General features: G+C 37.0%; 1 protein-coding gene across 1 annotated transcript in view; it reads right to left on the bottom strand.

The window, feature by feature from the left end:
- Pex23 (tectonin beta-propeller repeat-containing peroxin 23) overlaps positions 1-25,020 on the bottom strand; it is a 118,183-nt gene extending 93,163 nt beyond the window's left edge. Inside the window, exons 1-6 of the mRNA XM_081750542.1 lie at positions 24,778-25,020; positions 17,206-17,445; positions 11,607-11,789; positions 8,618-8,770; positions 6,041-6,133; positions 1,322-1,502 (exon numbers count right to left, since the gene is read on the bottom strand). Coding sequence (XP_081606668.1) covers positions 1,322-1,502; positions 6,041-6,133; positions 8,618-8,770; positions 11,607-11,789; positions 17,206-17,430 — 835 coding nt within the window. The 5' untranslated portion in view covers positions 17,431-17,445; positions 24,778-25,020. The remainder of the gene's footprint in view (positions 1-1,321; positions 1,503-6,040; positions 6,134-8,617; positions 8,771-11,606; positions 11,790-17,205; positions 17,446-24,777) is intronic.
- Between the last annotated feature and the right edge of the window lie 1,634 nt (positions 25,021-26,654).

The raw sequence follows: 26,654 nt of genomic DNA, 5'->3' as shown, positions 1-26,654 counted from the left end.
GTTACAGTAGGCCTATGCGGCAAAGAGTATTTTAAATATCAGTAAATCAATAACAGATTGAAGTTGTTGTAAGAGATGGTCCGCATACTGGCTATTTGCAAAGAGCTAAGTCTCAAATCTTCGGTCAGCTGGCCCGCGTACTGGCTATTTGCAAAGAGCTGAGTCTCAAATCTTCGGTCAGCTGTTTGTTATCGTGTATCACCATAAAATTGCAACATCAAAGAGTGGCCGAAAAATGTCCCAGAAAACAAACATGACTTTAAAAAAAAAAAAGTTTTGTATGATACAGTATGTATGTAAAACGTATTGTGTATTTTTCTATGTTTTAGTATACTGCAATATGCAACTCCTGTATTTTAAAAGATAATTTACAGTACGTAGTACTGTACCCAATAGCAGTTTATTTCCGTATTATCCGAGTTTTTGCTTATCCGTGGTAGGTTCGGTTCCAATTACCTCGGATAATCGTGAGTCTACTGTGTTAATTTCTATATAGTATGAATTGTAAGAGATAGCAAGGAACTTACATCTTTATCGTCATTACTTGGGTTTAGAATTTAGATTTCTTGGCTTTCGGCATCTAAGGCCATTTAGCCCGTCGCGTTTGAGGGATGACATTCCTCGGCGAGCACACTAACCGAGGAAAGAGAAAGAAGGAAGCGGCCTGGGATCTATAAGTTGGGTACCATCCCGGCATTTGCCTGGTGTGAATTAGGAAAACCTCATTCATGGTAGCTGGTCTGAAAAAGCGTTTTACACTTTTTTGACTGAATCGAACCCAGGACCGCTCGCACCGAAGGCGAGAACTGTCATTACTTGGTTGGAAGCGCTTTAACATTACCGACACCTTCTTTATCATTAATTGCTCGGAAGCGCTTCAACATTACCGACTCTTATCGTCATTACTTGACTGAGAGTGCTTTAACATTATCGACATCTTTATCATTATTAATTGGTTAGAAGAACTTTAATATTACCGACACCTTCCTCGTCATTACTTGGTCAGAAGCACTTTTAACATTATCGACACCTTTACCGTCATTTCTTGGTTGGAAGCGCTTTTAACTTTACCCAGAGCTTCCTTGTGATCACTTGTTGAAAACACTTTACTATTACCGACACCTTCCTCAGCATTACCTGGTTGAAATCGCTTTAACATCCCAACACGTTCCTCGTCGCTTCGGAGATGAGAACACATCAATGCTCTACATGCTTACGGATTTAAACTCTTGAAAGTAAGCAGATTTCTAAAGACAACATATAAAAAGTTATGTTTAAGTCTTTCTTTGTTACCTCATCTTATCTGAAGAACATTATTCACCTTTGGGACTATGTCTTGTTACACCTGCTCGCACGAGAGCTCTCCCGTTCCATAGAACACACCACGTTAATCCAGTCGGCCCCGTACTGATCTGGCTAACTTCACAACCTGCAGGAATGCTAATATTGGACCAATGCGTACCTTCGGGTGAAGTACTCGTGACACCAGCGCGCTGCAGTACCTATAATAATAACAGTAATAGTAATAGATAACATCAGAGTTTATCAAGTACGCATTCGTACACTTTTAAAACTTAAATACTTATTTTATTAACCAACACATTCTTCTACAGTTTCTCAATCACTGGAAACGCGACCCATTGATGAATTATGCAGAACGTAATTGTTGGGTCACGAATTCCTCGTATTGGGTGAGGCAAGGCGCTCCAAACCTCCTTAAAAATTTTACAACTGTATGTCAGTATATATAGTACAGTATTATTAGCATTATCATTTTGGTAATGTTTACTTTCAAACAATGACCGGAGTTCTGTCATGACGAAAAATGTATAATATCAGATTTTCGTCGGAGCAATCAAATTCATTACGAATATGGAAGACAAGGGCCAGAAAGAATTGTCCCGACTTTGCAATGAAATATATGAAACAGGATAGTGGCCAAAAGACTTCTTAAAGACGATCATGATACCGAAGGCTACGAAATCAAACCCACAGAGATGTGAGGATTTTTAGAACTATTAGTCTCATATCTCACGCAGCAAAAATTTTGCTTCGAATACTGAACAAAAGATTGTATAGAAGACTAAATGAAAAAGTTGAGAGGAACGGTTCTGGTTTAGGAGAGGTAAGAGCACGATAGATGCAATTGGATTAAGGGTGATCGGTGAAAGGTTTTTAGAAAAAGGGAAAGAGGTGTATGTTATATTTATTGATCTAGAAAAGGCTTTTACCACGTGAATTGGGAATTGTTGTTGGAAGTTCTAAAAAAAGGTTGGTTGAAAAGGAAAGATTGAAAACTCATATGAACCAAAAAGTGTTAGAATAGGGGAGGAAATGACAGAGGAGAGAGCAATTAGAAGGGGAGTTCGACAGAGATCTGTCTCTCACTAACATTATTTAATATATATCTAGAAGAGATAGCGAAAAAGAGCCTATATAATGAAGATAGCGCTTCAGTACGAGACCGAATGATTAGGTGTGCAGTATATGGTTTGCAGATATGACGTTTGTTGCGGAATCTTTAAAAAAAAAAAAAAAAAAAAAAATGTTAGAAGACTTGAGGAAGGGCTGTGAATACGGGAAAGAAAGACAAAAGCTATGGTGATTGGAACGAAGTGGTCGGTGTCAAATATAGAAATAGGAGGAGAGAAAATAGAACAGGTGACTAGACTTCGATACCTGGGTAGTAGTATTAAGAGATGATATGAAGTGCGAACGTAAAATAAAAGCAAGAATAGGAATAGCGAAAGAAGCCTTTAGGAAGAAGGAAAGTCTATTTTGTGAGACCTTGAATAAAGAGTTGAGAAAAAAAAGTGATAAAATGCTTTGTGTGGAGTACTGTATTGTATGAGGCAAAAACATAAACACTACGCAAAAGTGATGAAAAACGACTGGAAGTTTTCGAAATGTGGATGCGGAGAAGAATGAATAGAATTAGTTGGGTCAAGCGGAAAACGAATAAGAGGATGTTAGAAATGGTGGGGAGAAAAGAACAACTTTAGACATTATTAAGAAGAGGAAGAGAATCTGTTGGGAGATTGGCTAAGAAGGTATTTATCTTGAGAGACGTGCTAGAAGGTATGATGGCATGAAAGAAAGGGAGGGGACAAAGGAGGTTATGATCGATAGACAGTATCAAAACAGAAAAATCGTACGTCAAGACGAAGAGGTTAAATGAAGATATGGAGCATGGAAGCTTCTCGGTTACGGCAAGTGACCTGCCAATAATGGCAGAATACCTATGATGATGATTATGATGATATATATGGTAAAAATAAATGATTCTGACATTAAAATTAAATGTGTAGATTCGAACTTGACGACTTTTTCAAATTTGCTACCGCAGACAACCTTCGTTGTTTAATTTTAAAAGTAAATTAATAAGTTCTGCCTGTTGGTTAATCAGTCCAAATCTTCAAACTGTCTAAAATAAAATTTTTCCAATATGAATTCGTACAGCATAGGTACAAAGACAGTCCTTGATTTCCAAGGAATATAATATGTTAACATTATTAGAATGTTCTTAATATTGGTAGTTACAGTTACATCAATTATTTAAGTGACATGTGGTATCAGTTTGTATTATACAAAATTTGTGTGTGTGCCTATCCTGTAACTCGGCAAACATCAATGCGATAATATACCGTAAACAAGACTCTCCAGTATGATCAGTTCACAGTTTCAGTGCATTCCTACATATCATCCAACGTTGTGGGTAATGTTGGTCTCATACACTCTGTTTTGTTGGATTGGAGTTTAGCGTCAGAACCAAAGCTATATGAGATAAGGACCTACAGCTTAACGTGGGATTCGAACCACATGAGCTCATATCGGGAATGGAACTCGGATCTTCCGCGCCAAAGGCGCATAAGCTAACCATATAGCTACGAGGGAACTCGCTATACATTCTATCCTTCACGTACCCCTAAAGTAAAGTCACCAACAGTTAAGTCTCGTGAACTTGTGGATCATTTCCAGAACAATTAGTTATTTAGTCCTCGAGGCCAATCTATGTGTTTGACAAGTGCTAACTGATATCTTTTTTCGGATAGCTAAATATAGGTGCAGCAAATCGGTATCTTGCTGAAAAGCAAGTCACAACCTCAGCAGCTAGTTTCGGAATCAACGAGATGGTAAGCATTTCTTGGTTAACTTTGGTCTGTAACGATTCGACTCCCAAAGATAAACGGTTGTACATAGTCCGCTCTGATACGACACAAAACACACTGATTTTGGACAATCACGTTCAGCTTAGAAGGTGGCACGCGAATTCTCACTTTTTTCACATTGTGACTGTGCACCTTTCCATTTAACTGCAATGTAACCTCATCACTGAAAAATCAACTTTTGACAGCAAGTTAGCATCATTTTTCAATAACATGTGGAGATTTATGCAAATTTCGAGTTGTGTTTGCTTTTGGATTAATTCCAGTTTGCAAGAGTGGGACTGCAAGCGTAGCGTAAGATCCTGTTCACAGTTCTTTGCTGGACGTATAACTCTCGGACAGCACTGACCACTGACTTCTTGGGGCTGTGCAGAATGCTTTTCAAACGTAATCAGCAACTTGCTTCGAGACTGACAGCCTCCTTTCTCTCATCACAGATGTACCCTTTGTCAATTGTGTACCACTTCAAAATGAATTGTATGAGGTGTAATCAGAAAGTTAGGTTACAAAGTCTGCAGTATATTATTTCATACAACAGATAGTACATTACGTTATTTTTCAACATGTCCCCATATAGGTTGAGTCACTTGTCGCATTGTGGGACGTGTTTGAAGATTCCCTCCAGCTAAAAGTTCTATCCTTGCGTGTTCAGCCACGGTTAGGAAGTATTTCACATCCTCATTTGAAGCGAAGCTACAACAGGAGAGAGAACGCTTGCACACGACATGCCAATTTTGCCATCAGATGCTGTAACGTAATTATAATTACATGGGCGCATGGGAGGATATTCAAAATTAACAAAAAATTGGCTACTTACCAATGAATCCTCCCTTGAAAAATTTACAGATTTTGACGTTTCGGAACTCTCAGCTGGTTCCTTCCTCAGTGGCAAGGTAAAAAGGATTAAAACGAAAAGGAGATAAAAGGAGTAAAACCAGGAATACATACCACTATATAAAAGTAACGTACAAAAAAGATCCTGAGATGACCAGAGCAGAGTGAAAAAAGAATGAACTGAATCAAAAAGAACACGGTGTCTATGTTAGGCCACTATTGCCAGATCCAAAGTATGCATCAAAGGTAGGTACCCAAGTTCGATCAATGTTGCCAGTTATTGATCATTGGCAACATTGATCGAACTTGGGTAGAACCCTGAACTGGCAACATTGATCGAACTTAGGTACCTACCTTTGATGCATACTTTGGATCTGGCAATAATGGCCTAACATAGACACCGCGTTCTTTTTGATTCAGTTCATTCTTTTTTCACTCTGCTCTGGTCATCTCAGGATCATCATCCCAATGATGTAATGTTTGTTAATGCTGTAACGTGATCTTTGTGTTGTTTTAAATCAGCTCCTCCACGCAAGCTATGTTCAAATCTGTTGATGTTGTGCTGGGTCGGCCACTGCACTCCCTGCTGGTGACGCCTTCCTCTACCAGCCGCAAACTTTTCGATGCCTTCTGCGACATGCTGCCGACACATTAGAAAATTTCCGAAAGCTTCTACCAACTGTCGATGAATTTCAGCCTCGGTTACATGTTTCGCACGCAGAAATCGAATAACTGAACGGATTTCTTCGCGAGACCAGTTTCCCCAAACGAGTCGCCATTTGTGTTTACATACAACTAACGACGTACGTGGCGAGTACTGAAACTTTGCACAGTTGCCAACTTCATGTATTAGAATTACCGCACACTCCTCATTGCTCTAGACGAAACTCCAAAAATATCAGCATTGTAACCTTAGTTTCTGATCTTCCCTCGTATATACATGAGTAAAAGATATTATTGTATACACATAACCTTAAAAAAAAAAAAAAAAAAAAAAAAAAAAAAAAAAAAAAAAGTTAAATGCAATTCTTAGAACTTACCCTTCCGTGAGCAGTGACAGCCCATACTAGAAGATTGCCAGGAGTGCCACCTGGAAGCTTCTCACCTCCAACAGATATGTCGATGAATGGCTCCTAAAATGTGGAAAACAATGGCTTAAATTCAATGTGTTCATTAGGAACTGAATGTAAAATCAAAACTATTTACAGTCTTTATGAAGCAGAATCAATGTTTTACTTCCTAAACCCGTGACATGCCTACGTAACGATTTTCTTGAGATGTTTCAAGAGCTTCTGCTATCATCGCTAGTCACATTTCGGAATAGTGAAAGCTGGTGTCACTGAATTAACATATCTACATTCCACAGTAATGGCATAGCTAGGATTATTTTTAGAGCGGGCCACTAAAATTGTGAAGGGAACACACACCATAAAGGAAAAGAATAATAGACTCATAATAATTAACTATTACTGTTTTAGTGCTCATCTGAAAGGTCATAAATGGGACTAGCTGTAGCAGCCAGTCCATTAAAATATAATAGTTTAGAATGTTCGATAGCAAAAAATAATTATCGACCAGGGGCTTCATTCTGTCTGGTTTCGAAAAATTTGCGGATCAAACCACAACGCAAAAAATGCCACAAAGAATTGCTATGTTATTTATCACAAACTAAAACGCATATTTTGCGTTAAATTGACGGAAACTGTTATTGAATGAGGCCACAGTACTACGTTTTTCAATACTTCTAGTTATAAATATACCACATTGACTTGACATTTGGCCTTCCGTTCCAAGCGCTGTTATCGGCTGAAGGAATTCCACTCCCATGGCTGCAAAGCTCCCACGATTAGCAACAACTCAACCCTTATTGGCGCAAAGCGTGGGTGTGAGCTTAAGTTCTCACTTTTGCCACGGATCAAGACATTTTGGCAGCACTATAGTAGTATAGCATAACCAGGGGTGCTACTAGGGAGGGCAAGTTTTCAAGTAGGGAAGACTGGCCTCCCTTTAGCTCTGCCACTGTTAAGTAGAAAAGCATTATAAATTGAAAGAAACGTTGTTAAATATCAGTCTCTAAAATTTTAAAGTTAAATTTGAATAAGGGCAACCTTGATAAGAAGTGGGATTGTATGCAAAATGTGGGTTTCACTTATATGAATCTTACGTAATAATATCTCTATTTTAGATTTAAGCTCGGACTCGAAAAAATCATACAAGAGCAACATATAAAAATTAGCAACATTTATTCTACGTGAAGTATATAATTCGTTTATATGTACAGTGTCCGGTGAATATTTAAAATTGTATATAGCATTGATGGCACAATGTCCCGGTCTGCCAGTAATTTTCATCTGGCCTGTGAATACAAATGAAAAAAAAATGTATGATTTGTTCGTTTATAAGGAGTCTGATTTATCAATCACAACTCCCTTTATATATTTACTCTTTCTGTGTATCTATACGTCCAAGAAACAAAAAATTTGTCCGTGTATCCGTCTGAAAAAAAATAAATAAATAAATAAATAAAAATAATCAAGAACTATTTAATGGATTACCATCAATTTGAGTCAACATGTAGAGAATCGAAAGTTACGAACAGAATTCGTGGAGGGGTTGATACTCAACCATTTCCGGTTTTAACGTTGACCACTATAGACCTAAAATAGCAAAAAGTGGTTTCCTCCAATCGATGAAGTGCCCAATACATTTCATCTCAATCCTCAACTGTCTTTAAAACCAGAAGTGACAACCCACACCAGAAGACTGCCAGGAGTGCCACCTGGAAGATTCTCACGTCCAACAGATATATTGATGAATGGCTTCTACAATCCTACAATGTCCTGTTTCAATATTGATCTACATATAGCAAAAATGATAAAACACAGCGAGAAGTTTTTTTTTTTTCCCTAATAGATTTAGCGTTCGAAGAATAGGTAAAGTCCGCAGCAAAAAAAAAAAAAAAAAAAAAAAAAAAAAGAAAACTGCAACATGAGATGTTAGTTTATTGTGAAACTACACATAACAGCGCAGGGAATCAACATAACTTCTAAGTGGCACGAATCACGCCAGAGAAACCTCGGCGTTCTCCCCTGCACATTTATTTTGGAGCAAAAGACTTCGTAGTTTCACAAAAAAAAACTTACATGCTCATGTTGCAAGTTTTTTGCTGCGGACTGTACCATAATCATCTCTCTTAACCCTATATTCAAACCAGAAGTGGCAGAAATAACCACTTCCCGTTTTGAAGTTGACCGCTATGGAGTAAAAAAAAATGTAACAGATACCAAAAGCACCCGGTTGGAAGATCGTTGATACTAAAGTTTTTATAGAGAATTGCAACCGAAAACTTTTCACAAGTTTGACGCACGCGCTTCATTCTATGGAAGTAAATTAGTAAATAAGCCAAAAAGGCACAGTTTGACCTTCTATCTCCATCTTGTTATAAAATCATCAAAACTTTACGAAATCGCTCTCTTTTAAAATACATGCAAATGACTCTAATATGCCAAAATGACCAAAATGAATAACATCATCTGTTGCAAAAATCTGTCACTCAAGATTAATCCGAAAACCCAATACAACGATTGTGGGTAATATTTAATTACTTCGACACATACCTGTGTAGGATCTTTATGTAGAGGTTCCACTGCGCACCAAGAATTCAAAGCACTATAGCGCCTATAACGAATCCATTTCCTTCTGCGAACACAAGATTTCCATTGCTTCTTCGGATGGTAAGTTGCTGGGAAATCAAGGGCATACGTCCAACCCTACAGAGAAAGAAAGAAAAAAAAAAATGCAGATCTCAACGTGACAAGAGTCCAACAAAATAATGTCATTTCAAGTTTATATATTATGCAGGTGCGCGTTACCTTTAAGAGCAAGCAAAAAGCTTCTAAAAAAGAAAATTAAGATCTGTCGGATTCTTCTGCTATTTCTTTTGAAAAGGAAACATTAGAAAGTAGCTTTGCCCTTTTAAAAAATAATTCTTTGTTCAAGCCCCTATGCGCCATACTTCCTACGCAATCAATTCAGTGAACTTGATCAAAAAAAGGCATAGGAAAATATAGCCAAGTATAAGAAAGCTAAGGTGGGCGAGGGAAGTAGTGCTGTAGCTTTGCATTGCATATAAAGTTGAATGATTTCAGCTCTTCACAAGTATAATCCATGCTTTCCCTTAGGATAGATATATCTCAGTCCACCCCTTTTCTTAACTATGACAAACTCAAGATCCACACATGCACACAGGGGAGGAAGGTGCCTCAATAGTAGAGCGCTTACCTCTGGTGCGTGGGGTTCCTGATTCGATCCCCGGCCGGTGACAAGATCGTGTATGTGGGTTTTTCTCGGGATACTCTCGTTTCCTCCCACTTTCTCATTCCACCAATTCTTCCATCATCATTCACTTGTTTTCATCATCGCCTCCCTTAGCCTATCGTGGGACGTTAAACTGAAAGGTTCCATTTAATTTTCATTTCAAGATCTATACTTTACTTTTTTCTATTATTATTATTTGGCAGTGACAAGAAAATTCCATCTTCCGTTCATTATCTACTCTTTTTCCTCCATTTTTCTCCTATACCACTTTTTTCTACAATCCACCAAACGAGATCCTCTGCTCAATATATGTTCCACATGCAGGGACAACGATTCCACATGATTCTGTCAACGGCATACTAAATAAAGATCATGTATTTACTGCTCACATTTATACTGGAGTTCACAATTTACAGATATATAAATCAATAAATTCTACAATAATTAGAAATGAAACTTAAATGCATCAAATCACAGTTACTGTGTTTAGAATTTGACGCATTCGTGCATTTCCACTCTGTATTATATTTACATTCAGTTTCTCTGATTTGAAATGATTACGAAATTGGTCAGTCATACTCCAGTGAAATGGAATAATTAACGATAGTGGTAAAATTTACCTATTTCTCTTGAATCTCACTTATTATTTAAAGGTAATAAGTGCTGAGGTTTAAAATTATTCATGTAGAAGTTGGTAGAAATAGCTCCGAATAGACTTCACCATTCAAAAATAACAAATTAAAATTTAAATTAGTGATTGTGTTTCGATTAAAGACTATTTTGAATAACTGGGAGCAACTATTTTGTCCATATTCAGATGCAATGAATTAGATTTGTTTTATTTTCCATATCTACTGAAGAGTCTCAAAATAATTTCCCAAACAGTAATTGACATTTAAACTAATTTCGAACGTAACCTTTACAGTGTATAGATTAAATAGTACTTGCATAGGCAAGTTCTACAATGAAATGAAATGAAATCTTTGAAGTTTACGTTCCACCATTACTACCGGTGATGATGAGAAATGAACGAAAATGGTGGAATCAAGAAGGTGGAAGGAAACGGGAAAACCCCAACTAAATCCACACACACGGTGTTTGTCCACCACAAAGCTCATTTGCAGCAAGCTAGGATTGAATCAATGACCCCACGCACCAGAGGTGAACGCTCTACCACTGAGCCACCATAATCAAATTTTCTAGTGTCGCCACAATTTTAAATTTTCAGATTTATTTTTGAATTTCCTGATTTTTTATAAAATCTTCCATTGTATTAAGATACCATTAATACGAAATGAATATTAAAATTATTTTCTGTTTAACCTCGAAATGCATTTCCAATTGACTTGGTTCGAAAGAGCATATAAATAAAATTTAGGGTATTATTTAGTTTCTCCCCCCAAATCATTTCGTAGTGATTGGCTCACTTACTATTGATCACGGTTCGTTATTTTTGATTGTGATGAGTATAAATACAGTATGGACAGATATAATAAAAACTACAGTGCATAAAACACGAACCAACTTGTGCTAGGTGGCCTCTAAAAAGCACGAATGTTATCTAACCGACTCAGGGCAGCAGAGAGGCTCGAGCGGTAGCAAGGGTGTGCGTCCGCAGGGAGCACACTGGTCAGCGATGTTGGTTACCTATAAAACGAAGTTGTTTACAACGGCTCACTAAAAGTCAAATACCAACTCCGGAACCGTTGATGGATTGGGAGGAGATACTAAATGCCATCTAAAATTTATTTTTGTACTTTTTGCTTTGTCTATTTATTTATTTATTTATTTATTTTGAAAGGTTTACAGAACCGTACATGTGATTACTGGCTGGTGACGTACACCGTCGTCTCAAATAATTTGGCCCTGATCTTTAGACAAAACACGCTGTGTCAAAGGTCAATCTGAGAACCAGAGTTGAGAACTGACAAGTATCTAATTTCAGTTTACTAGTTGGCGTGGCTATCGTACAGGATCTATTTTTAGGTTTACAAAAAGAGTTTTTTTTTTTTTTTTTTTTGTCGGTTTTCTCAAAAACTACACATTCTCATATAATCTGATCCAGCTGAATGAGATCTGTCAATTTGTGTATGTATTTCGTGGACAATTTTCTTTTCTGTTTACTGCTAATTTTGTTGAATTATTTTGTAGGTTAGATATATTCGTCTACAATCGACAATGGACATCTTAAACAGTTTTTACTGTAGATAACATTTCACGTCTAAATATTAATATTTATTATTATCTATGAACAACTAATATAAAGAAATTACAAACAATAATACAAACCTCATTATCAAGTGGATGTCCATCTAGTGTTAATTCTAAGTGCCAAGGTCCTTCCCAATCCCACGCCATGGACGGAAGTGGGATTTTCTCAAAGCTTCGATCTCGAGTGCCATCTTTGCTCGAGTAATGGAATCTGTCAGTAGGTAACAGCTTATCACTAAAGCCATCAAAGGGCGTCCAACGCTAGAGAAAAGAAAGAAACGTACGAAATGTTAACAACTGGAGCTTATATCCTTTAGACCAGTGGTCACCAAACATATGAAGATTCTGAGCTACCATACCGTTTTTAAATCCTTCTGTAAGCTAACAACCAAAAGGACTACCAACTTAAAAAAAAAAGTCTTACGTTTGTCTATTGCCTATAAACTTACATTTCTAATAAATACGAAATCAAACTATCCAAGTTAGCAAATGTCTAATATACACACGAAAAACAACGTTTAGCAAATGTCTAATATACACACGAAAAACATAACGTTTAGCAAATGTCTAATATACACACGAAAAACCTAACGTTTAGCAAATGTCTAATATACACACGAAATACATAACGTTTAGCAAATGTCTAATATACACACGAAAAGACATAACGTTTAGCAAATATCTAATACACACACGAAAAACAACGTTTAGCAAATGTCTAATATACACACGAAAAACATAACATTTAGCAAATGTCTAATATACACACGAAAAACACAACATTTAGCAAATTAATATACACACGAAAAACATAACGTTTAGCAAATGTCTAATATACACACGAAAAACATAACGTTTAGCAAATGTCTAATATACACACGAAAAACATAACGTTTAGCAAATGTCTAATATACACACGAAAAACATAACGTTTAGCAAATGTCTAATATACACACGAAAAACATAACGTGCACAAACGCGTATACAATCAACTGTGAGATAAGGTTGACAATGGCAGTTGCGCGGGAGACAGTGCGAGAATTCTGAGAAAAGCTACAAATAAGATGCTGTTTACTACAAACACATGGTCTGAAGCACTCACAACAGATTTTACTGCTATTACTACTGAGATACCGTCTTTCAAGCGATTCCATATCGAAATAAGAATAATAAACCGTAAAAAATAGATTTAAAATGAATGATCTTATCAAATGCACTAAAAAGAGCTGTAGCATTTATTCTGTCTGTTTGCACGAATTACTTAATGCAATGGTTCTCAATCTAATTCTTATCACTACCCCCATTTTATCACACCCTCTTGCCCAAGACCCCCTTATAATTTCTGGTTTGTATTAAGCTTGTATGGGGTTTTTAATATACCTATTGAGGATCTCACGATATCCATCTATTTTTATAATAGTAGAATCTCAATTTCTTATATATAGTGGACACAGTAACTTTCCTAAAAGCGAAGGGATTAAAACCAAATTTGGTCAGTTCATTTATATTACAAATATCGAATCCGTTCCGTCATGTTGTTTCAAAATGAATACCATTGGCCGGAATGTTTTTTCTTTCATAGTAAATACTAAAACAAAGACAAAACATTGCTTATCAATTGAAAATGATTTGATAATGTGCATCACGAAGATTGAACCGGACATTGCCGCACTAGTGAAATCACACCATGCTCAGGTATCTCATTAGTTTTCAATTTTAAATGTATTTCAATATGTAGGTTTTGTTGAATTTGTATTTCTCTGGTATTTCAATATGCAGTTCTCATTAGTTTCATATCGTATCTCTTTCATTTAAATTGATTTTTAAACAACTCTGCACTTGTTGGAAATGTTAAGTAGACTTTTTTCTCTTTTGTTCTTAACAATATGAATAAAAACACAAAAATATATACCTATCAGAACAAAATTCAAAATAATATTTAAAAATATTGTCTGGTATTAGATTCTAATTATCTCTTCCGCTTATCTTCATGACCCCCATGAAACCCTCTCGCGATCCCCAGGTTGAGAAACCCTGACATAATGGATCAGCATCTATATTGCTCAGGATGTAGGGAGTCAAACGTTAGGAATCAAGTTTGTTGATCCATCCAGTTGATCCCAAGATCATGAAAAATCGGTTCCACATGCATTTCTATACGAGTGTGGGAGTAGTTATTATCCTAGCTTGCTAGACTACCCGCAATTCAGTTGAGATTAGTGGATTAACACTAGAACGGCGGCTGGGTCATTTTTGACCCATTTCGAACTTTACGTTTTAACAACTTTTCTATTTTCTCACGAATCGGGTCGAATTTTTGTGACTTTTACTCGTTTTCTTGAAGAAATATTTGTGCTAAGTATCACGCTTATCCACACTTTGCCTTTCGAAATAATAAACAATTATACTAGAACGGCGGCGTGGGTCAATTTTGACCCAATTCTTTTGTTAGTGATATTTTGTTGCATTGTAGCAACACTGCTGGCTAGTGTCTTTATCTATTCTTTCTCATAATACTCTCCCAATCCACCTCGTGTTCAAGACCAGCTTCTCAGCAATTTTGTCAGTTTAGTTGGAGTTAGTAATACTTTAGAAAGTCTGTTGATTAGGAGAATCTCATTATTTTCGGACTGATGTGCTATTTCAAACACTCATTATGAGCAAGAAACTGATGACACTGGATGAAATACTTGCAAATTTCAATTACATAAGTGAGGCCGAGTCTGACGCTGAATGCCTTGATATTTCTTCAGATGAACACTACTTGCCGAATAACAACGAATATGATGATTCGGATGAAATATTGAAAGAGGAAGAGATAAGCACAGAAAACCATACTTCTGCAAATAAGCGTCGTAAAATAGGTAAGACTATTATTATTATTATTATTATTATTGTTAAACACAAATTATATGTCTTGCATCGTAACAAAATATTCATAATAATTTCAATCATTTTAACACAAAAATTGCAAACAAATTGCATGCTATTGTGAAAATATATAGCTAGTGTTTTTTTTCTGGTATCACTATGTTGAAATGTTTCATGAGAAGACGTTTATAGCACAAATAAATAATAATAAATAAACCACAGCCATATTCGATCCACTATTGGATGAGGCATCTCCCCGGAGGGAGGACTTGGTTTACTGCTCCCACGCTGACCAGACGGGTTGGGACAAGGTTCTTATATACCAGACGGGTTGGGAGAAGAAAGCCGAAGTTCTCACTGTGATCGCTACTATATGACCGCCCCGCTGGTCTAGTGGTGAACGTGGCTGAGTACGGATTGAGGGATCCCGAGTTCAATTTCCGGCGCTGCCAAGAATTCTTAGACTACTAGCCTGTGGCATAACACGAAATTTCGAAGCTACCGAAACCAAAAAGATTAGAGGTCTAAATGGGAGACAACTTACTTTCTTGTATGTTTCGATAAATTATATTTCAACCAAAGAAGTAGAATCTCTAACGGAGTTGTTCGAAAGAACAGGTAGTTTACCATTCTTTTCATGTCAGAGCTTTCATGATTAGAAGCTAGGATATCCTATTTATAAAACAATCACTAAATGCTGACTTTTTCTGGTTTGAACTACTGCAAGTTTACGACTGTGTATGCTACTTTAGGTTATGTGTTTCCACAAATGCTAAATAGGGAGAGGAAAGTTATAGAAATGTATAGATGCGTATTACAACCATATTAGTAAAATATTTTTTGTGTAATACGTCACGTTTTTATTTGCGAACAATGTTTTTGTATGACCCTTCTCCTTGTAGAGGAGTGACTGAACTTTGTTCTGTGTAAGACTGCAAGTTTAGATGTGTGCAGATTAGGTTAGTTTAGTTCAGTTAGGTCATGCGCTTGAACAAACTATCTAAGTATAATACCTATGTAGGAATTAGAATGATATATAACATTACTATATAATAAACTGACATTGTATATAATACATTCAATAATATCATTCTAATAATATTATATTCATAGAAAATAGCATGTTTCTTAAATTTGTATTATTGGCAAAAAACACATTGATCAATAAATATTAAGCTAGAGTTCAAAGAAGTTTTTTGTTTTATTGAATGAAAGTCACGTTTTATTATGCAATAAATGTTAGTGGTTTACAATACAAATATTTAATAAAATTGGAACGGGTCATTTTTGACCCACTCCCGCCGTTCTAGGGAGTATCAAAAACACCGCCGTTCTAGTGTTAATGTAATAATTAGGATCTGAAATACTAATTTATACGGGAAATAGAACGATAAAATGAAACAAAATGAGTTTGTATTCGACAAATCTAAAAAGTAAAATATCTTCCATTTTCAAATAGTCTTTCACCTTCCTGAAGTGTTTGAGTAAGGGAAACGAAGAATGAAAAAGGAAATGGAAAAATTTAAACTTCAAATTCCACGTTGTGCACATTGTCACAAACCAAGCTCCTCCCAACCAGCTTCAGGTGCTTGGAGATCTTTATAAATTACTTTTGACTCATTTATTATGCGAAGTCTTTCTATAAGTATCGAAATCGAATGTACAGTCCACAGCAAAAAATCCTGCTACGAGTAAGTTTATTGTGAAACTACGCCTAACAACGCAGAGAATCCACATAACGAATCACCCCAGGAGAAACTTGGCGTCCTCCCCTGCACACTTATTTTGCAGCAAAAGACTTCGTCGTTTCACAATAAACTCACATATTCATGTTGCAGGTTTCTTGTTGCGGACTATACAAGGTAAATATGTTTCTATTTCTTTCACAAGGCCCAGTCAGCTCCAAACAGAAATTTTGTGTCTTTTACACGCAGATATTCACTATACAGTAGAACCTCTCTTGTCCGGCCTCGTCTGGTCCGCCACTCCGGTTGAATCGACCGTGCTCGAGCCGGACTCGTCGGGTGACTCAGGAAACCTATCGTCGTTTACTGCCGTTGCGGCACTGGTGTTTACTTGCTGTTACCGCTTGTCCGCTTTAGTGATCCCTCTCTCTTGTGTCGTTTCTTCCCTTACGCGCGTTTTCCGCATTGTGCTGTGCATATAATGAAATCTTTAAGTTTTACGTCCCACGGGTATGTCAGGTAGGCTACAGGAGACGGTGGTGATGAGAGATGAATGAAATAGTAAAATGAAGAAAGTGGAAGGAAACGGGAGAACCTCGAGGAAACTCACATACACGCTGTTTGTCCTCCACAAAGTTCACTGGGCGCGAGCTGGGATTTAACCAAGGACTCCGTGCACAAGAGGTGAACGCTCTACCACTGAGCCACCGCGGCACCCTGTACTGTGCACTTTTCAGTGCTTACTTTTCGTTGGTTTTACGACATTGTTCTTCTGTGTTCGTTATACTATAGGTTTTCCTAGTAAATACTGTACATGCAGTATGTATTGCTCTTTACAATAATAACAGAACAGTTTTTATGTGGCTTTTTGCAATATTTTTACTGTGGAGAACAATACAGTCATTTTTTAGTTTAGATATCGTTCATTTTATTGTAAACTCGTATTTTTCTGTATTTTCTGATAATCAAACCCTTTTTGCCTTCCGACCATATCCTCAGTCCTAAAGGTGATGGATTAGAGGGTTTCTAATGTACTTATTTATTTCAAGTTACGAATGAACTGACAAAAGAACAATAGAGCAATTTATTCTCAACTGCTACTGACACATAATTTAACTTACCTGATTCTCGTAAGATTCTTCTTTCACGCGGATTGGAATTTCCAATCCGTAGACGTAAACGTATACTTGTCTATCTCCACCGATAGCCCAAACAAAATGAGATATGGCTGAAAGATGTTTGAATTCTATTCCCAAATACGGAAGTTCTGTCCATTTATTGTCCGAAGTCGAAAGAGTGAAGACTCGCCCTCCATTGTTAATAGCGAAGAGGAAGGTTCTCGGCATCAGGCATCATCAGACCTGCAAACACACAGTCATGCACCTTTTAATAATAATAATCGTGAGTTTTATTTCATAGGGTGAAACTACGGTAGACTTACAAACTATACGAATGCAATATTCAAACTTGTACTAATACATCTACAACTATTCGCTGAAATCTATATTATAAAGTTGAAAGTGACTATGATTGTGACTCCTAATCTCTTGAGTTGAGTTGAATTTGAGATTAACGTCCCGTTCAGCAGCGAGGCTATATGAGATGTGGACCTACTGATTAACGTGGAATCCGAACCACATGAGCTCCTGCCGGGAATCGAACCCGGGCCTCCCACGCCAATGGTGCGTATGCTAACCGCTTAGCCACGGAGAGCTCTCCTAATCTCTTGAACCACCCGACAAATCTCGATTAAATTTTTCACATAGATGAGGTTCGGGCCTGGCATGGTTTTAATCATATCAATTTGACGGTAGAACTTAGGGGAGGGGAGGAAAGCAAGGAGATATAAAAAAATAAATAAAACTTAGTAACTCTTGAACCATTCAATCGACCTCGATCAAATTTTCAATATAGATGAGGTCTGGGCCTGGAATGGTTTATCATCTTACTTTGGCGGTGAATGGATGAGGTTTGGGCCTGGATTGGTTTTTATCATCTTACTTTGACTGTGAAACGTAGGGTGGGAGGATATATATATATATATGTAAAAAATAAATAAATTAAAGTGACTGTCTTTGTGACTTCATCACTCTTGAACATCCGACTGATCTCGACCGAATTTTCAACATAGATGAGACATTTTAAAAATGATAAATGACCGATATTAGTTTCGAATCTATAGTTTTTGGGGACGCTGAGAAGAACAGTGACACTTTCGATGCTGTTTATATCCAAATTTAGTTCCGAAACTTGGGGGAGGGGAAGATTATATATATATAATGATCAGTATTAGTGTCCAATCCATAGCCATCGGGGTCGCTGAGATGGAAAGTGGCACTTCCGATGTGCCGTGTCCTGCAACATATATATAAAATCCTCGGAAATGACCGATATTAGTGCCGAATAATAGTTTTCGGGGTCAGCCACGCACCATGGGAGAGGAGGAGGGGAGAGAAATATAAAAATGATCAAAAATGGCCAATACCAGAGAGCGCTTTAGTAATAGTAAAAAGTGACTAATCAACGGAACATATTAGTATTTTTTCTTAATTTAACCCAACAAACCAGGTAATTGATGCTAGTCAATACATATCAATAACAATAAACAGAAAGATTAGTAACAAAGACAATAAATAGTACTAATAGTAACAACGCAAAAAATATATAACAAGAAAAAGACGGTAATAAGAATTAAGATCTCCAACAAGTAAAACTTCAGAGGTTAACGTTTGAAGAGAACCCTTTCATGGGGGCCAAATACCGTTTACCCAGTATCCCTCAGTTCGTCTCCCACCATGTCAGATTTCAAAGAGACTATAGGCGGCTTACGAACAAGGTAGATTATGTTGAAACCGGAAGTGATTAAATCGAAGTACTTCCGGTGTGAATAGACGGTTAACGGAGGAAACGATACCTATTCTTGGGACGATGATTCGATTGCACGGTGACTCAGTGGTAGAGCGTTCACCTCTGGTGCATGAGGTCCCTGGTTCGATCTCACAAGGAAAGGACATGAGCATTTCATCCAGACATCCGAATCAATCCTAGTTCATTCGATAAACACAACGAAAATATGTTCATGCACAAAAAAATACGTGCCATGAACAACGGAGTAAGTCTCTGGGGCCCACTAACCCTGTTAGTATGAAGAAAATCCTAAACACGCAGTGAAATAGCTATTGCATCAACACTGTTCATAGGAAAGTCATGATTTATAGTTAAGTCTCTTCAGCATGAAACAAGCTTTCCAGAGATGCTATGTATTGATGGAAAAGACATGAGGGAAACCTTGTATAACAGTATACATTTTTCCCCTCATATCTATTCCGTCTATCAATACAAAATTTGGTACACTCTTTCCTAACCCGTATAGATTTTCAGAAATACATTTGGATCGTGTGCTTTTATCCAGGGCCACTCCAGAGGGGACCAAAATTTATGGTAGGGATTTCTGGAGGGAATTTTCCCGACATTCTCCCAATTTTTCCTGTTCAAGTACATTTATGGGCCCCAATACATAGTATCTCTGGAAAACTTGTTTCATGCTGAAGAGAATGAACTATAAGCCATAGTGTTGATGCAATAGCTATTTCACTGCGAGTCTACGATTTTCTTCATACTAACAGGGTTAATGGGCCCTAGGGACTTACTCCGTTGTCCATGGCACCTAATTTTTTGTGCATGAACGTATGTTTGTTATGTTTATCGAATGAACTAGGTTCGATTCGGATGTCCGGATGAAATGTTCATGTCCGTTACCTGTCAGTTCGAGCCAAGTGAGCTTTGTTGTGGACAAAAACGTGTGCGTGGGGTTTCTCGAGGTTCTCCCGTTTCCTTGCACCACTGCGTTCATTTCTCATCATCACTGTCTCCTTTAGCCTAGCCGGCATAACCAAAGGACGTAAAACTCAAAATATTTCATTTTCATTTCATTTCGATTGCAAGAAACGGTTTCCCGATATATTTTACCACCCTTGCTCTATGAAAATAAGTATTGAAACTAGAGTACTATAAAATTTCAGCTACTTCCGGTTTTTGGTAGAATGTTGTGCTTGGTAATGGTATGTTCTCTTGAGACGCTGAATTGATTCCCCCCCCCCCAAAAAAAAAAAACCTTCTCGATAACTCTTTTACAGTTTTTGGTCTGATCTAGTCTAAGAATGACAAGACAGACCAACGGACATAGCCGTTTCATAAGACTTCCAAAACTTATGCACAGCCCACTGAACAAAAAACACAGCAGTAGAAAGAAAGTTATTGACGAAGATTTCAAAGAATGTTGAAATAATTTAATAAATATAATACATTGTTTAGAAAACAAGGTTAGTAGCCTACTTAATTTTAATTTAGATACTCCTGTATTGATGCATTATACAGTATATATGAGAGCCGTTCGGAAAGTAACCTCCGATTGGTTAAAAAAGAAACACCAATAAATGAGAAGAACTTATTATATACATCTGAAAACTACTTCTTTGCTCTATTTTTCAACATAGTTCTCATTAATATTCAAGCACTTATCATATGTCTGTACTAGCTTAGAAATTCCATCAGCATAAAAATCTCCCACTTGTTTTTGAGCCACAATACTTCCTGTAGCCTAACCTATGTGTCACTACATCATATAACACAGTCCTGGAAATTTGTGTAAATTCCTCAGAAAGCTCCGAGATTATGAAACGTCGATTTTCACGAATTTTTCCATTAATTTTCTGAACGAGTTCATCATTGACCACTGATGGCCTGCCACTCCTCTCTTCGTCATGAATGTTTGTTCGTCCACTTTTAAATGAACGAACCCATTCACGAACAACTTGTTCACTCATCACACTTGGTCCATACACGGCACAAAGTTCCCGATGAATAGCTGCTGGGGCCGAATATTGTTTTGTCGTAAGAAAACATATAACAGCTCGCATCTCGCACTTGGCGGGGTTTTGTATTGCAGCACACATTTTGAGACGTTACAAAAGTGGAACTAGTGATCAGACAACCTTCCCTCTACCACGGCTAGATGCAGACTGATCTACCGCACACGTCTGTGTACAAAAAAATGATAGCGCTGCACTAACTACTTCAAGCCCAGTGACCAATCGTAGGTTACTTTCCGAAAGCGTCTCGTAACTCCAGTGATAAAGAAAGAGCGGTATCAGGCAGTACTATTATTTAACTTAGCAAAAGAACCAAACCTAACAAAAACTCTCCCCTCCTGGATCTAACAAGAAGAGCAAAAAAATTAATTCCGGGTTTTCTTCCTCAATGTGCGCTAAAAATACTCAAAAACTGAAACGCTCATGGAAGAATCACAATACTGAAATGGTTTCGGATATCGCATCGTTCTCTTTCCGTTCACTGTGGAAGCATTTGAAATCAAAATGCTCGTTTACGTGCATACCAACCGTCGCTGATGTACCAGCTTTTTACGCAAGCAGCTCCCGAACGGGCTCGGTTAGATGCAATTTGTTTTAGTGGCATCCTAGCACAGATTTGTTGGTATTTTCTTGAATTGCAGCTTTTACACCGTAAACCGGACGCTGTATTTACACCCATAACGACTAAGTGAAAATGCATGGTTGGCATCCAGGACATAAAATAACGAAATTAACTATGTAGAGTAGCAAAGGGTGAGATATTACATTTTAAAGCAATTTGTTACGTGAAACATTCTCACTCATATATGTGGAAAAATGAAATGAAATGAAATCTTTGAGTTTTACGTCCCACGGTTATGCCGGTTAGGCTAAAGGAGACGGTGATGATGAGTAATGAATGAAATGGTGGAATGAAGAAAGTGGGAGGAAACGGGAGAACCCCGAGAAAACCCACGCACACGGTGTTTGTCCACCACAAAGTTCACTTGGCGGGGGCTGGGATCGAACCCGGGACCCCAAGCACCAGAGGTGAACGCTCTACCACTGAGTCATATATGTGGAATACATCCCAGAATCTCCTATCAAAGCTGGATATCTTAACAAGAAAGAAACTTGGATCGCTGTTATACAACTAGCAATACGTCCAATATCTCATATTTTTTTGTTTGACAAAGAAAAGGTACAAAGCATATAATACTTCTGACATTCAACTGTGTTGTTTAATATAAATTTGATAATTATATTTGAGTATAATTAAAACTTTTTTAAAACTCATTTAAACATAAAGGCAATAGCAACACTCTTTGAAAGCCAGATATTTCATCAGACGTATAAATCTTTGTAAACAATTTGGTGAAAGGGAAAGTGTCTTGCCACAATCATATAAAAGGACTCACTTTTAACAACAAAGGATGGAAGTAAGATTCGAGTTGATTCGACAACCAAGGTTCTTCGAAGTCTTTCAAGAATGGCAGCACACTCTCCTGGTCAGTAAGTTGTCCTTATTCTCCTAACTGCTTATTTGTTATGATGACATTTGCTATGCCAGATTGTTGGTAGGTCTTCCAACAACAGGCTTCACTTATACTACTGAGCATTCAGATTTATAATTTGTGTAATTATCATGATTGAATAGTACATTTGTTTTGAGAATGCAAATCTCAAGTTGGCTCCCATTTATTAATGTGTTTGTTTAAAAGATATCTGCTAATGCTAATGGCACATATATATAAATAATTAAGTAGTGTCTATAACTGTGCCTATAATAGCGAAAAGGCAGAATGTGACTTTGTATTTTATCTGTTCATTATCAATATAATAAATCTGTTAACAGATCCCAACCATTTCATTTAACATAATAATAATTATGTAAGGAAACAATAACAAATTTTTTAAGAGACGAAACACAACAGTACAAAGAAACCTGTTATATATTACGTTACAATCTGAAAGTCCACTAAACGAAACAAACAAATAGAAATAAATAAACACAACACACAGAACAGAATTATGTTAAGCTACAAACTGTAATGACGGATTTAGAAAAATGTCTTCATGCAGATAGAGAATACGGTTGATGAGTGTTCTTTCTGTACGTTATCTGTTTAGCACCTTTTTCAGCACCGAAACTCTATGGAACATGGCCCTACAGTTTAAGGTGGAATCCGAACCCCAATAATGCGTCCATATGTTCATCTTTTCACACCGGGAACCTAACTCAGGACTATTAACCATTTTACATTATTTTACATTTTACTACGTAACGAAACACGTTCCGGCTATTGTTTAGCTTTGGGGGCCCAGTTTTTTTTTATCGATTTTTTCTTTTTGTTTTGCGATATTCAAATTCGGTTAGGTTAGGTTAGGTTAGTAACATCTAATTCACAGCATTGCCAAGAGAGCGTGAGCGAGTGAAGGCAGGTTAGAGCTCCGCAGAGCACGTTGATTTCTCTTTAGTTTTGTGCTCCCCATTACTAAACAATTACCCACGTTCCTATACCTACTAGCAGGAATAAGTTTCGAGAGAAGTACTACAGATGGAGGTTGTGATTTACTTTAGATCCATGTAGAAAATGAAATATCACTCATAAACTTTACTTCACAGTTATATTTAAGGAAATGGGTTAAGTTTAGAGTTACCCCTCCGCTTTTTATAAAAATCAGGAAAATTTACAGGAGAAATGAGGTAAGAAATGATAATTTAAAGATTTTATTTGATGTTTAGGAATGTAAGTTCGGCAGGAGAGTTATGTTTAATGCGAGAAAAGATATGTGGAAGTTAGTACTATTTACCGGATGCGGAAGGTTTCAGCAGCATGGTAGTTGTAAAATATGGCGAACAGGTGTAACGGATGCGCAAAATTAATGAAGAAAACCTTTTAAATTTTTGTGAAGCCAACGAGTACTGAAGTTACGTGAAATGTAACAATTTTTAATACTTTAATCATTGTTTTTTGTATGTTGCAAAGTACAAGGGCATCTTCAGACTGGAGGGGCAACTCTAAACTTAAGCCAAGGAAATTACTGAAGGTGATTAAGGAAGAATATCAAATAATTTGTCAGTACCATTACAATTCCCGAGATGTATAACCAACCTGTGCTAATTGGCACTGAAATGTACGAACTCCAGTTAACTGGTACACCACAATGGCATAGCAGATAAGTCACGCAATAGCGCGTATCAGTAGGGAGCATTGCGCGAACAAGAACGCTACACAAGAGTAATACTGAATTTTTCACTCCACGATGATCATGATAATGATATAATATCCGAAACCATTTCACTACTCTACTCTAATTTTTCAATTTTTGAGTACTTTTGGCTCACATCTGCGGAATAAAACCCAATTCCCATTAGAAGCACTGCACACAGTATGGATAGTTCAGTATGTGAATTCCAATCTTGGGTAAACTTTACAATACACGCTCGAGCTCTCATCAATAACTAGGACCACTTTAAAGTAACTAGATATTCAATAAATAATTCCTAAAAGTGTGAGGTTTCTCGTCCTTTCCTAAGCAGGAAGCGCGGCTTCTTAACTATAACCTCTTTCTCTACATACTTTTACAGAAGACTATAGTAAACCTACAGTATTATTACTTTGATTACTCATCGCCCTTAATAAATAAAATGTATATTATACTTTCCTTCTAGCATTATTCATTACCGCTACATAATTTTCAAATTAGCCAAGCCCAATTTTCAAGACACAAGAAAAATTAAATACAATATTTATTATAAATACAGGTATGCTCCTCTATTCTCATCCTGCACGTATACCTATTCTAACAAAAGAATAGGAATTATTTCGCAACACTTACTAATTCCACCAAATTAAAACGTTTTGTGGGGTTTCAATTCTCCAAATCCTATTTTTCAGTATTTCAGCATTTTCTTGATATAAAATAATATCAAAAAAGTGTATGATTCACTTTAATATATAAAGGAGTTTCCTCCGTATCACTATTTCCAATGACACCTCGCAATTCAAACGTTCAACACCGCCCTGAACCTGCCGAACACCCTTCTCGACTCGACTGAATGCGATATGAGTAATAACGAAAGAGAACTGTTTCATACAATAAATGTTTATGTTTATATGTCCCGAATCTATCCTTTAACTATGAAAAATTTATGCTTTTAAATCATGCGAGCACCTTCAGTAATGGTTTGCATCAATGAGTCTCAACATTTGCGATTTTGTTTAGTATAATACAATAGCAATCATAAAAATGTTGTATGTGTGCAGATGTCAAACAAACAGTCCAATAAAAACTATTTCACATCTTGTAAGTGATTTTCTACAACATTCTATGGGAGTTCGGACGGATCTGACGTCGGGGTTGGTTGGTTCGTCTCAAGCTCAAATTTTTGTGTTATGAGTTTATCTTCAAGAAATGTTTTGTGCATCGTCACACTTTTTCTACAATTCTTTTACCTTACTATTTTGCCTAACACGAGGCGATTTCGGATTTCCGACCAACGTCATTTTGGTCGTGCTGCGGCATAACCACGTTTTATTTCAGTGTAAACCATTTTCAGTTTAATACATTTTCCTGTTTCCCCCATTTTTTAGTGTACTTGAGGACATGGCTACTACCGCCGCCTCGCACTTTATCTAAAACTTTAAGGGTTTTAACTAGGGATGGCCAGACGGATCCGGATCTCGGATATCCGGATCCTGTAAGATCCGGATCCGGATCCTATAAGATCCGGATCTCGGATCCGGATCCGAAATTTCGGATCTTGGATCCGGATCCGGATCCGAAGTTTCGGATCTTGGATCCGGATCCGGATATCCGGATCTTGGATCCGGATCCGGAATTTCGGATCTTGGATCCGGATCCGGAATTTCGGATCTTGGATCCGGATCCGAAGTTTCGGATCTTGGATCCGGAATTTCGAAGTTCAGATTCGGACTCCTGTTTTGAATATTTTAGGCCTTAGATTGAGACCCAGAACTAAAATATCCATATGTATAAAATTTACTAGGTGAATTTTATCTAACTCAGTGGGAAGACAATTCAATTCAAATGAGAAAAGATTACATCAAAATCTCATTTTCACATTTTTCGGGGTTAGACCACTGTTGCGCACACCCCATCCATCATTTAGTCTTTAGTATATCTTTAAACGTACTACAAGTATGCCACTTTCATCTCAAGTCAGTAGTTGTATAGATCTGCCTTTTGTTATACTATATTAATCAAGTTAGGATTAAAATTCGATTGTTTGTGAGACCTATGATAATATTTTCAGAATGAGTTAAAACGTTGAAAAACTGCATAGTAATGCTGCATATTTTCTTTGTGCCACATTGGAAATTAATGTAGTCTATCTGATACAGTCGGCTTTTATGATTAATCCAATGATCTGAACTCCTGCAGTATTACGCTAAAATCATGGATGTCTTTGAATTTTCATCGTTTCTATTTTTTTTTTTTTTTTTATTACGAGCAAAATAAATATCATAAGCGGTATTTTACATAATACATATAGACGCAGATCAGTCAGTTGATTGCTTAATGTTTATAGCAAAGCTATTACATTTCTAAGACACTGGCGGCCTTAGAACAAAATCCATGGCTTTCCTATAAAATCTTAAATCTCTCTATATAAAAAGGGCAAAGTCCTGAGTGAGTGACAGATCATCGTACAGGCCAAATCGTTTAAGCTACAAATTTGAAATTTGGACAGT

The sequence above is a fragment of the Thermobia domestica genome, chromosome 3 (assembly GCF_964235325.1).
Source record: "Thermobia domestica chromosome 3, izTheDome1.hap1.1, whole genome shotgun sequence".
Taxonomy (NCBI): Eukaryota; Metazoa; Arthropoda; class Insecta; order Zygentoma; family Lepismatidae; genus Thermobia; species Thermobia domestica.
The sequence above is the reverse complement of the archived record's forward strand: the minus strand, read 5'-3'. Positions and strand labels throughout refer to the sequence as shown.